This window comes from Aotus nancymaae, unplaced genomic scaffold (genome assembly GCF_030222135.1).
Source record: "Aotus nancymaae isolate 86718 unplaced genomic scaffold, 86718_ANA_hifiasm-v0.15.2.pri h1tg000077l, whole genome shotgun sequence".
Classification (NCBI taxonomy): domain Eukaryota; kingdom Metazoa; phylum Chordata; class Mammalia; order Primates; family Aotidae; genus Aotus; species Aotus nancymaae.
Genome location: NW_026988492.1, coordinates 8,261,432 through 8,274,257, shown reverse-complemented (window position 1 = coordinate 8,274,257; position 12,826 = coordinate 8,261,432). Strand labels below are relative to the sequence as shown.

Sequence of the window (12,826 nt, the reverse complement as noted above, 5' to 3'; positions counted from 1 at the left end):
ATAAGCAAATTGCTTTATGAGACCTAGCAGTGCAAAGGGGTCCACGTAGTTGATAAAAAAGATCCTTAAAGGTGTTATTTGTCATAACTTACTGGAAAGGGAAGGCAAAACTAAGTTATACAGTTTGTTTTAGTGTCTTTCTGTCTCCCCTTTTGAAAACAGTCTTCCCATGTATCACTGGTATTCTAACAAGGCGCCCAATGCTCTAACCCATAATTCCAATGTTCCTTCTTCATGAAAACTTATGCCTGTAAGCTGGCGCGACGGCGCACGCGTGTAATCCCAGCACTTTGGGAGGCCAAGGTGGGCAGATCACTTGAGGTCAGGAGTTTGAGACCAGCCTGGCCAACATGGTGAAATCTCGTCTCTACTAAAAATATAAAAATTAACGGGGCATAGTGGTACATGCCTGTACTCAGGAGGCTGAGGCCGGAAGATGCCTTGAACACAGGTGACAGAGGTTGCAGTGAGCCGAGATCACACCACTGCACTCCAGCCTGGGTGACAGAGTGAGACTCCATCTCAAAAAAAAAACCAAAAACCAAAAAAACAAAAACAAAAAGAAAATGTATGCCTGTATCCTATTCTCTAGATTCCACTCTATTTTTGATAAGATATTGAGAGTCTAACTTGTCTCCTGTCCTTAGTAACTTATGCATATTCATGTTAGAAACAACACCTTAAAATCGTACATGTCTAATGCAGCTGATCAGGCCGTCCATTTGGAGGAGTGGCCTATTCTTGTCAACCCTCAATCAACACCTACTCCATTTCTGCATAAGGTTGGCTGTTCCTACACTGTGTAGTAGAGCCTTTTGGTCCACAGCAAACCTGGTAATAAGGTCAACAGCCTACATCCCACCACCTGCTCTAATCTTATACAATACCAAATCAGCCCAAATGTCTTCATACCCTCTTAATTTATTTATTGTAAAATTACTGATTATCCAACATTACCATTATCACTTTGTTCTGCCCCTTTCACTTCTTCGTGGGCCTCTTCTTCCTCAGATTCAGCTCCACTATCACTGCTTTCAGCTTTACCATTAACAGTTTTGGCGTATGGAGTAGAAGTGAGAACATTACCAAGATCTAAAACATGAAATGACCACTTAGTCACAATGTGGTAATATACAATAATGCCATAATTTCCAAATAATACTAACAAAAATTACAAATAACTAATAAAATAATTTTGAATTAAAATGTTAGTGATATACATAATAGTATTATTTTATTTGACTATAAACATACACATATTATTACATAGACAAATTCCTTCAATTATCACCTTACAATCAAGCTATCTTAAATCCTTTCTGAATCAGGCAGAGGATAAATTAAGTTAATATCAATCAAAATCAAGTTAGAGATCAATGGATTTTCATACATGGCAAATGACGAGATACTTCCTATATGCTAGCCCACTGAAAGCAAAAAATACGCTTTTGGTTCTACCAACAATCCCATCAATATTATAGTTGGAGTCCATCTAAAAAATTGTATTCCTGTATTACCTTTGGGACTTCAGGTGCACAACTCACATATCATGTCTTTATGATATTTGAGTTTTTTCTTAAAGTATCCTTTAATGTTATCAATCACTTACAAAAGCAAATTGTCCAAGTGGCCAAAGCTATATCCTGAGGGTAAATACATCAGAGCTTCTCAACTTTAATGTGCAAACAAATCTCCTGGGATCTATTTAAGATGCAGATTCTGAATTAGTAAGTCTAGGGTGAGGTAAGATTCCAAATTTCTACAAAGACACATTTGTTGCCAACGCTGCTGGTTACAAGATGCTGTTTTGAGAACAGGTATTGAAAGATAATATTGTTGAGATGACAATACTCCCTGTAAATTCACTGCAATCTCTATCAAAATCCAAGCCGGCATTTTTGCAAAAAATTGACATGCAGATTCTAAAATTCATATGAAAATGTGAGGGATCAAGATTAGCCAAAACAATCTTGAAAAAGAACAAAACTGGAGGACTCACCATTCCAGATTTCAAAACTTACTGTATATGTATATTCTGAAAATGGCCATGTAAAACTGATACATCTGTTCTATTGAATCTAAATGGCTACTTTTAAGAAAATGCTTTGTTTAGAAAAAAAAAAGACAAGAGTGCAAACTTGTCTTGCAATTTGGCAATATCTTACAAAATTACAAATACCCATCGAACATTTCTAATTCCATTTCTGATATTTCTTACAGATATGCTTTCATATATATGAAAGGACAAATACATGGTTATTCTCAGCATCATCATTTTTTGAAGATCAAAAGAGTAAATAACCTAAATATCCATCAGAATGGTTCAGGTAAAAAAAATTATGGTGCAAGTCCACAATCCCTTACTTACAACCCCCTTGGATCCAGATATGTTTTGAAATCTCATTTTTCTTCTTTTTTTTTTTTTTGAGACAGAGTTTCGCTTTTTTGCTACCCAGGCTGGAGTGCAATGGCGCGATCTCGGCTCATTTCAACCTCCGCCTCTTGGGTTCAAGCAATTCTCCTGCCTCAGCCTCCCGACTAGCTGGGACTACAGGCGCGCGCCACCATGCCCAGCTAATTTTTGTATTTTTAGTAGAGATGGGGTTTCACCATGTTGACCAGGATGGTCTCGATCTCTTGACCTCATGATCCACCCGCCTCAGCCTCCCAAAGTGCTGGGATTATAGACGTAAGCCACCACGCCCGGCCTGAAATCTCAAGTTTTTCTAATTTTGCAAGGTTATATGGTACACATGCCATTTGGTATATTATGTAACACATCCAATAAAGTCTAAGACAGCTCTCACTAAAAAGAGAAAATATGATTTTTGCAGCAAAACATATAAATAGTTACACTACATAGGATAGAGACTCAAAATATCCTTATTTTATTTCAGGTCAAATTTTGCTCCCTAGATTTTTACTTCATATCACACATGTTTTGCTGCCAAATGAGTTTACCAAAAAAACTTCTGGTCTTCAAAGATTTTTAAATTTTTAAGTTATAGCTAGGTAACTGTGAGCCTGTACCTTTATTACTATTATTTACTCTTCTTTGTTTTCTAATTAGCTGTTTAAATATCTGTCTCTGGCCAGTGGCTGGACACCACTGAAGCAGATCCAGATTCACTTCCGTCTTCATCCTAACATGCCTGACATACAGAAAACATTTAATTTTTTTTTTCAGGCTAGGCTCATGTCTGTAATCCCAGCACTTTGGGAAGCCAAATCGGGAGATCACCTGAGGTCAGGAGTTCAAGATCAGCCTGGCCAACATGGCAAAACCGGCTCTACTAAAAACACAAAAATTAGCTGGGCACGGTGGCACACACTTGTAATCCAAGCTACTCGGGAGCCTAAGTCAGGAGAATTGCTTGAACCCAGGAGCCGGAGGTTGCAGTGAGCCGAGATCAGACCACTGCACTCCAGCCTAAGTGACAGAAGACTCCGTCTCAAAAAAATAAAAAAAAAAAAAAGAAGAAGAAGAAAGCATTTATTTTTTTCTCTGAATTGAATAAGCATGTCTTGTTAATATTTGACTTCTCTAAGCAAACCAGATGTAGAATGATCTGCTACAGAGTTATGCCCAGTAAGCACTCAGTACCACTTGCACATGGTTTACTACCATGACAGGTACACGGCCTGATTTCAGCGCAGGGAAGATTACTATTCTGAAATACTGCCATTATTGTCAATTAGTAAAAGATGTCTTGCCGGGCGCGGTGGCTCACGCCTGTAATCCCAGCACTTTGGGAGGCCGAGGCGGGTGGATCACGAGGTCAAGAGATCGAGACCATCCTGGTCAACATAGTGAAACCCCGTCTCTACTAAAAATACAAAAAATTAGCTGGGCATGGTAGCGCATGCCTGTAATCCCAGGTACTCAGGAGGCTGAGGCAGGAGAATTGCCTGAACCCAGGAGGCGGAGGTTGCAGTGAGCCGAGATCGCGCCATTGCACTCCAGCCTGGGTAACAAGAGCGAAACTCCGTCTCAAAAAAAAAAAAAAAAAAAAAAAGATGTCTTATAAATAGGGATCCCAAGGGGAAAAAAAAAGGGACGACAGGCGATTTTTATTTAAAGAGTATATATACAATTTTCACTTAAATTGACTCTTGTGGTCTCATTTCACTCTGCTTTCTAAAAAAATTTCAAGAGCAAACATTTAGTTAATACCAACACATTTTGCATTTTATTTAACTCCTGCAAGTATGCAAAACATAACTTTTTCAATACTTTGTGTACATGAAGACAAAATTCTAAAAAAAAAGAAAAAATGAAACTGTAATCCATGCAAAGATGCTTGAAGCAAAATCAAATTAAAAAAAAAAAAAAACAAGCTAAGTGAATTAACTGTCTTGCATTAGCTTGCTATGCTACAGTTAAACCACATATACGTCAATTTTAATTTCTTTTTTTGAGACAGAGTCTCGCTCTGTCACCAGGCTAGAGTACAGTGGCTCAATCTTGGCTCACTGCAATCTTCATCTCCTGGGTTCAAGCAATTCTTCTGTTTCAGCCTCCCAACTAGCTGGGACTACAGGCATGCAATCATATGCCCAGCTAATTTTTATATTTTTAGTAGAGACAGGGTTTCACCACGTTGGCTAGGATGGTCTCGATCTCTCGACCTCATGATCCACCCACTTTGGCCTCCCAAAGTGCTGGGATTACAGGCGTTGTTAGACACCATACCTGCCCTTTTTTTTTTTTTTTTTTGAGACAGCATCTCACTCTGTCGCCTAGGCCAGAGTGCAGCAGAGCGATCTCATCTCACTGCAGCCTCTGCCTCCTGGGTTCAAATGATTCTTGTGCCTCAGCCTCCCAAGTAGCTGGGATCACAGGCGTGCACCACCATGCCTGGCTAATTTTTGTATTTTTTGTAGAGATGGGGTTTCACCATGTTGGGAGGTATTGTCTCGAACTCCTGACCCCAGGTGATCCACCCGCCTTGACTTCCCAAAGTGCTGGGATTACACGCGTGAGCCACCATACCCGGCCAACATACCCATTTTAAAATTAGCAGGTAAATCATTGAATTAAAAGTATTATTAATGTAATTCTCATAGCAAAATAGAAAACATGATCTATCAAACTAAAACCATAGATTCTGCTGTAATTTTGAATATACTAAGTAAACTACCTGGTGTGTTTTAATAACTTTCCACTTAAGGGTTAAAATTCTAAGAGTTTATAATGTTTTGGAACTTCATACAATGTGTTTGCTTGGAATGAAAACTCCTGGATGACAAAATTATAAGTTCTATAAGTTTGTGCAGAATTCTTTTGACATGTAAATTTTAAACAAAATACTTTTGCATGATTTCATTATTCCTACCTTCTAAACATTTAGAGATTTTCTCCAGTCGGACTAGCATGTAAAAGTAAGAAAAAAAAATCAGACATACAGATATTAATATGTGCATAATATATGAGTTGATGAATTTAAAAATAGGTAAAATAGTCCAACCTGAAGTTACATCAGAATTCCTGCTACTCTTGTCCTCGACAATTTCATAAAATGGACCTATGACACGCAGCAATTCTTCAACTTTCTCAGTCATTGGCATAGTTTCAATAATCTGTAACCAAAAGAAACAAATATTGTGAAATCACAAACTCTTTTTCTTTTTTTTTTGAGACGGAGTCTCACTCTATCACCAGGCTGGAGTGTAGCAGCACAATCTCGGCTCACTGCAACCTCCACCTCCTGGGTTCAAGCAACTCCCCTGCCTCAGCCTCCAGAGTAGCTGGGACTACGGGCGTGTGCCCCCACGTCTGCCTAATTTTTTGTATTTTAGTAGAGGCAGGGTTTTACTATGTTGGTCAGAATGGTCTCGATCTCCTGACCTCATGATCTGCCCACCTTGGCCTCCCAAGTGCTGGGATTACAGGCGTGAACCACTGTGCCCAGTCACAAACTCTTAATTTGATTTCTACTATTATCAAATAACCTATTTCCAATTTATCAATCATTTTAAGATTTGAAGTTCGTACTTCAAATTAATTACATACTTAATGTACACACACTCTGGGTTGGTGAGGTACACACAGGATCTACATTAATTACATACTTAATGTACACACACTCTGGGTGGGTGAGGTGGTGGCTCAGGCTTGTAATTCCAGCACTCTGGGAGGCCAAAGCAAGAGGAGGATGGCTTGAGCCCAGGAGTTCGAGACTTGCCTGGGGCAACACAGTAAGACCCCCATCTCTACCAAAAAAATTTTTTTTAATTAGTCAGACATGGTGGTGCACACCTGTAGTCGCAGCTATTTGAGAGGCTGAGGTGGAAGAATCTCTGGAGCCAAGGAGGTTGAGGCTGCAGTGAGCCATGATCACACCACACTGCACTCCAGTCTAGGTGACAAAGTCAGATCTTGTCTCCAAAAAAAAAAAAAGGGGGGGAAAAAAAAAACCAACAAAAACTAACTAGGGTTAGAATAAAATAATGATGTCTGTTCTTTAACACTAAGGTAGGGTAGTATTTCTAACAGGACATGAAAGTAAAGTAGGGAACAGTAATCACTTTCAGACACCTTCAAAATAGGGGCCAATTTAGAATCATCAAATTTAAAGAGCAAGGTAAATTAACTGAAAAGGTATTCAACTAAACAGCCATCAATTGGTGACTGGACAAAGAAATTAAAGTACCTCTAGATTTGAAATATTTTGCAGATATTAAAAAGAATAAAGTTGGCCGGGCGCGGTGGCTCACGCCTATAATCCCAGCACTTTGGGAGGCCGAGGCGAGTGGATCACGAGGTCAAGAGATCGAGACCATCCTGGTCGATATGGTGAAACCCCGTCTCTACTAAAAATACAAAAAATTAGCTGGGCATGGTGGTGCATGCCTGTAATCCCAGCTACTCGAGAGGCTGAGGCAGGAGAATTGCCTGAACCCAGGAGGCGGAGGTTGCGGTGAGCCGAGATCGCGCCATTGCACTCCAGCCTGGGTAACAAGAGCGAAACTCCGTCTCCCCCCCACCAAAAAAAAAAAAAAAAAAAAAAAAAAAGAATAAAGTCAGCTCTGTATCTGCTAATCATAGTATGTTTAATATGATTCCAGGGGCCAGGCGTAGTGGCTTACGCCTGTAATCCCAGCACTTTGGGAGGCCAAGGAAGGAAGATCACCCGAGGTCAGGAGTTCGAGACCAGCCTGGCCAACATGGTGAAACCCATCTTTACTAAAAATACAAATATTAGCCAGGCGTGGTGGCATACACCTGTGATCCCAGCTACTCAGGAGACTAAGGAAGGAGAATTGCTTGAACCCGGGAGGTGGAGGTTGCAGTGAGCCAAGATCATGCCACTGCACTCCAGCCTAGGCAACAGAGTGAGACTCTGTCTCAAAAAAAAGATACCAGGACTGCTTTCTTTCTTTTTTTTGAGACAGAGTCTCACTCCATCATCCGGGCTGTAGTGCAGCGGCACTATCTTGGCTCACTGCAACCTCTACCAACTGGGTTCGAGCGATTCTCGTGCCTCTGCCTCCCAAGTAGCTAGGATTACAGGTGTGCACCACCATGTCTGGCTAATTTTTGTATTTTTAGTAGAGCCAGGGTTTTGCCATGTTGGACAGGCTGGTCCCAAACTCCTGGCCACAAGTGATTTGCCCACCTCAGCCTCTCAAAGTGCTGGGGTTACAGATGTGAGCCAACATGCCCAGCCAAAACCCTAAAATTCTTGTTCAAACAAAATGCTTTTATTTCTAAACCAGATACAAGATGGATCATCAGTGGTCTATGGTGGTCAGCAGCTCTGATATGATTTTGATCTGAGAAATGCTCATCTGTACCACTTCCCACTGTGTTATATGTGTAGGAGGAGGTTGTTGAGAGAGAATGAACTATATTAATAACTGGTTCTAGTGATTATCATTTAACTTTACAGCTTGTAGTAAATTATCTAATTGCTGCTCCTATGAATGTACTATGAAAGGAAAGCTTTAATCACAAGGAAACATTTGTTATGAGGTTAGGGCCATGTGGAGGAACGTTTTATTGTTTATTATAAATATCTGAGCTGTAACATATTTGAATTATAATAATTCTGAGAATCAGATTCAAACCAAAAGAAATGTTTAATGTGACCAAAGTCACAACTAATAAATGGCAGAGAAATAATTCAAACATAAATCAGTGCCCTTTACACTATGCCACACTGCCGTAATATAAAGACTTCAGTTAGCAGAATCTAGTAAGACAACCACATACCACATCCTGACCACCAAGCAACATCTGTATTTCTCAAGGCTTATTAAAAGATCTCTTTCTTAAATTTGTCCTTATTTTTAAGGCTACTAAATTTAGCATTTGAGTTTCTCATGCTCCACAGGGTAAAAGAGTAAACTGTGGACTTCAAATGTCAGAACAAAATAAAAGGAGTATGCACTCGCATTCAGCAAATACTAACTGAGTATTCATTCTCTCAACAAACCAGAATTGCAGTAGTTAATACAGTGAAGACACGGTAGCCAAAACAAGACACATCCAAAATTGACAAGGTTACTTTCTTTGTTTTTCCTTTTTTGAAGCGGAGTCTTTTCTGTTGCCTGGCTGGAGTGAAGTGGCACGATCTCAGCTCACTGCAACCTCCACCTCCCAGGTTCAAGGAATTCTCCAGCCTCAGCCTCCCAAGTAGCTGGAACTACAGGTGTGTGCCACCACGCCCAGCTTATTTTTGTATTTTTACAAAATACAGAGATGGGGTTTCACCATGTTGGCCAGGATGGTCTTGATCTCTTAACCTTGTGATCTGCCTGCCTTGGCCTCCCGGAGTGCTGGGATTACAGGCGTGAACCACTGCACCTGGCCATTTTTTTTATTTTTATTTTATATTCAGAGGGCATATGTGCAGGTTTGTTACAAGGGTGTGATGCTGAAGTTTGGCTTCTATTGATCTGGTCACCCATATAGTGAACACAATACTCAATAGGAATTTTTCAGCTCTTGCCTCCAGCCTTTTGAAGAAGTTATTCTCTGAGGAAGAAACTTTAAACATACACGAAAAAAGAAAGATCTCAGCCATTTGCAAAATTATCTCCCTGACACCAATGTTGATATATAAGAAATGGTGTAAGTGTACACACATGAGATATAGAACACACACACACACACACACACACACACACACACAGAGGCAAATCTCAGTCAGGTAACTACTCCTTACCCTCAGAGAAGATGTTATCTAAACTAAGCTTGTCCAACCCGCAGTCCTCAGGCTGCATTTGGTCCAAGATGGCTTTGAATACCCAACACAAATTTGTAAGCTTGTTGTTTTTTTTTTTTGATACAGGGTCTTACTCTCGCACAGGCTGGAGTGCAGTGGCACAATCTTGGCTCGTTGCAGCCTCTGCCTCTGGGGTTCAAGCAATTCTATCTCTGTCACACAAGCAGCTGGGACTACAGGCATGTGCCACCGTGATCAGCTAATTTTTTTGTATTTTTAGTAGAGTCGGGGTTTCCCCACGTTGCCCAGGCTGGTCTGGAACTCGCGACCTCAAGCGATCCACCCACGTCGGCCTCCCAAAGTGCTGGGATTACAGGCATGAGCCATTACGCCTGGCCCAAATTCGTAAACTTTCTTAAAACATAATGATTTTTTTTTTAGCTCATCAGCTATCATTAGTGTCAATGTGTTTTATGTGTGGACCAAAACAATTCTTCTTCCAATGTGGCTCAGAGAAGCCAAAAGATTAGACATCTCTGGTCTAAAGTTATAAATTAACTAAGCTAACTCAATATATTATAACTCATTCAAAAGAAGAATGTTTTGACAGAAATACCTGGTAAGCTGCATGGACTCCAGAAAAGCAACACAATAATTTTTCTAGGTTTATCCAGCACTTTTCCTCAGTGAAAGACATCATTTCTAGATGATGAAAATATACTGGAAAGGTGCAGATATACTCTATGAAATCAAAGACTAAATTCCTCAGACTTTTGATCCAAAATGACCACAACCCTTAAAGCCATCCAGATCCCAATGCTCTACTCTCTGTTCAACAGAATCACTAATTCAGGCTCCCAAGTGATTCTAACCTTTAGAAGAGTGACCTAGATATCAATCCTGAGTATGCTGATCACTAGAAAAGTCTATCACCCACTCTAAGTTAAGAAATTGGCATTCGTTTTTTCCTTCCATCTGCAAAAGATGTTTACTATGAGTGAAACCTTAAAACAAAAGCCAACCCTCAGTACTGAGAGGAAGTTAGTGGTTCTAGACTTGTTGAGCTATGGACTAGACCTTTGGCCATGGCAACTTTCAGGTTCCATCTTTATTTACTTATTTTCTGAGACAGAGTTTCACTCTGTTGCTCAGGCTGGAGTGCAATGGCATGATCTTGGCTTACGGAAACTTCCGCCTCCTGGATTCAAGTGATTCTTCTGTCTCAGCCTCTGGAGTAGCTGGAATTACAGGTGCCCACCACCACACCCAGCTAATTTTTTGTATTTTTACTAGAGACAGAGTTTTACCATGTTGACCAGGCCGGTCTTGAATTCCTGACCTCAGGTGATCCACCTGTCTCAGCCTCCCAAAGTAATAGGATTACAGGCATGAGACACCTCGCCTAGCCGAGGTTCCATCTTTAATGAGACCATTGTCCAATCCTCCCTCTATTATAGTGATTATCTCAATCTCTTAGAAACCCTGAAATAGTTAGTCTGGGGTCATCCTGGGGCATTTCTATTTTTTCACAAGATCCCCTAGTGATTCTAATGTGTAGCCAAGGTTGAGTACACTGATCTCTCTTTAAATTCAACAGACATAGGCACATTTAGTCCCAGCTACTCGGGAGGCTGAGGCTCAAGAATAGCTTGAACCCAGGAGACAATTTATAATGTTAGCTGAATACTCTGGAAATCCCCAGAAGATAGCCTAAATTTATACCAAAAAAAAATATATATATATATTATATATATATATATATATATATATATATATATATATATATATAATTTTATACTTCCCTCTGATTAGGAATCAAAATAAACCTTACTGAATGAAACATGGATTTCCCTCACCCCTCAAACCACATTACTTTTCCTCAAAGATAAAATCCTATTACATTATATTACAACAATGTTTTATTCCATCAACTTTTTCAGTGACATTTTATGGGACACTTTATAAATTATGAAAAGCAATTTTCTAAAAAACATCCTATTATGTTAAAAGAATTTTTATTTTTAAAATTTTTTTTTGAAACACAATCTTGTTCTGTTCCCCAGGCTGGAGTGCAGTGGCACAATCTCGACTCACTGCAACCTCCGCCTCCCGGGTTCAAGCAATTCTCCTGCCTCAGCCTCCCTAGTAGCTGGGATTATAGGCACACGCCACCATGCCTGCCCAATTTTTTTGTATTTTTAGTAGACACAGGGTTTCGCCACGTTGGCCAGGCTGATCTTGAACTCCTGACCTCAAGTGATCCACCCACCTTGGCCTCCCAAAGTGCTGGGATTATAGGCATGAGCCACCACAGCTGGTATTAAAAGAATTTTTTATTCTTTTAAATTGGGACAATTTATAAATTATGAAAAGTCACTTTCTACAAAAGATAATTTATTATAAAATATAAGTTAAATTAATAAGGTTGCTAAAACCTCTGACAGCAAAGACATAAAATGAGATTTATACTGCAAAGAATAATGACAGGCAGGGCACAGAGTAATCCCAGCACTTTGGGAGGCCAAAGCGAGTGGATCACCTGAGGTCAGGATTTCGAGACCAGCCTGGCCAACATGACGAAACCCTATTTCTACTAAAAATACTAAAAATTAGCTGGGTGTGGTGACATGCATCTGTAGTCCCAGCTACTTGGGAGGCTGAGGCTCAAGAATTGCTTGAACCCAGGAGGCAGAGGTTGCAGTGAGCTAAGATCACACCACTGCACTCCAGCTTGGGCTACAGAACCAGACCCCAGATCCTGTCTCAAAAAAAAAAAAAAAAGAGCAATGATAAAGAGCAATACTATAGTAATTGATGAATTATATTTAAGGAGATAATTTAACAAGTGCTTCAGTTACTAAATTATTGCAATTAGAATAAGTCCCAAATTCAATAATCAGATCTTTGGGATAATGTACTATCTTGCAAAATTATTTAGAAACATGCAATTTTTTTTTTTATTGATAGCCATAAAGCTAAACTCTAAAAATAATTCAAAAGAATAATCACATTTTCAATTTACGGATATCTTGATATGTTTAGGTTTATCTCTAAAATTGTACTGTAAACTTTGTCATATTCACAATATACAATGAAATTTTTTTTTTTTTTGAGTTGGAGTTTCTCTCTTGTTACCCAGGCTGGAGTGCAATGGCGCAATCTCAGCTCACTGCAACCTCCGCCTCCTGGGTTCAAGCCATTCTCCTGCCTCAGCCTCCCGAGTAGCTGGGATTACAGGCGTGCGCCACCATGCCCAGCTAATTTTTTTTGTATTTTTAGTTGAGACGGGGTTTCACCATGTTGACCAGGATGGTCTCGATCTCTTGACCTCATGATCCACCCGCGTCGGCCTCCCAAAGTGCTGGGATTATAGGCGTGAGCCACCGCGCCCGGCCTACAATGAAGTTTTTAAAGTGTGAATGACAAGATTAAATTATTTTAATTACAGAAGGAGTTAAAGACATTTTAGCAGCAATATAGTTTTAATCTTTCTAGGGGAAAAAGGCAGAATACACATTGCTTCATTGTCCTCCCACTTTAAACTGGCTATACAACCGATTAACACAATTGAATAGAAAAAATGGGTAAATTTTACTTAATGTGTCAATTGAACTTTATATTATAGAAGTATGTCCTAAAAATTATAAATACATTTA

At 39.7% G+C, this 12,826-nt stretch overlaps 1 protein-coding gene across 5 annotated transcripts in view; it reads right to left on the bottom strand.

The window, feature by feature from the left end:
* ACBD5 (acyl-CoA binding domain containing 5) overlaps positions 1 to 12,826 on the bottom strand; it is a 50,488-nt gene that overhangs the window by 26,032 nt on the left and 11,630 nt on the right. For 4 of the 5 annotated variants that reach the window (XM_064368575.1, XM_064368573.1, XM_064368571.1 and 1 more), the window contains exons 5-7: positions 5,469 to 5,580; positions 5,337 to 5,369; positions 958 to 1,092 (exon numbers count right to left, since the gene is read on the bottom strand). In XM_064368575.1, the coding sequence (XP_064224645.1) occupies positions 958 to 1,092; positions 5,337 to 5,369; positions 5,469 to 5,580 (280 nt within the window). The remainder of the gene's footprint in view (positions 1 to 957; positions 1,093 to 5,336; positions 5,370 to 5,468; positions 5,581 to 12,826) is intronic. The other variant, XM_064368572.1, reaches the window with a different exon arrangement.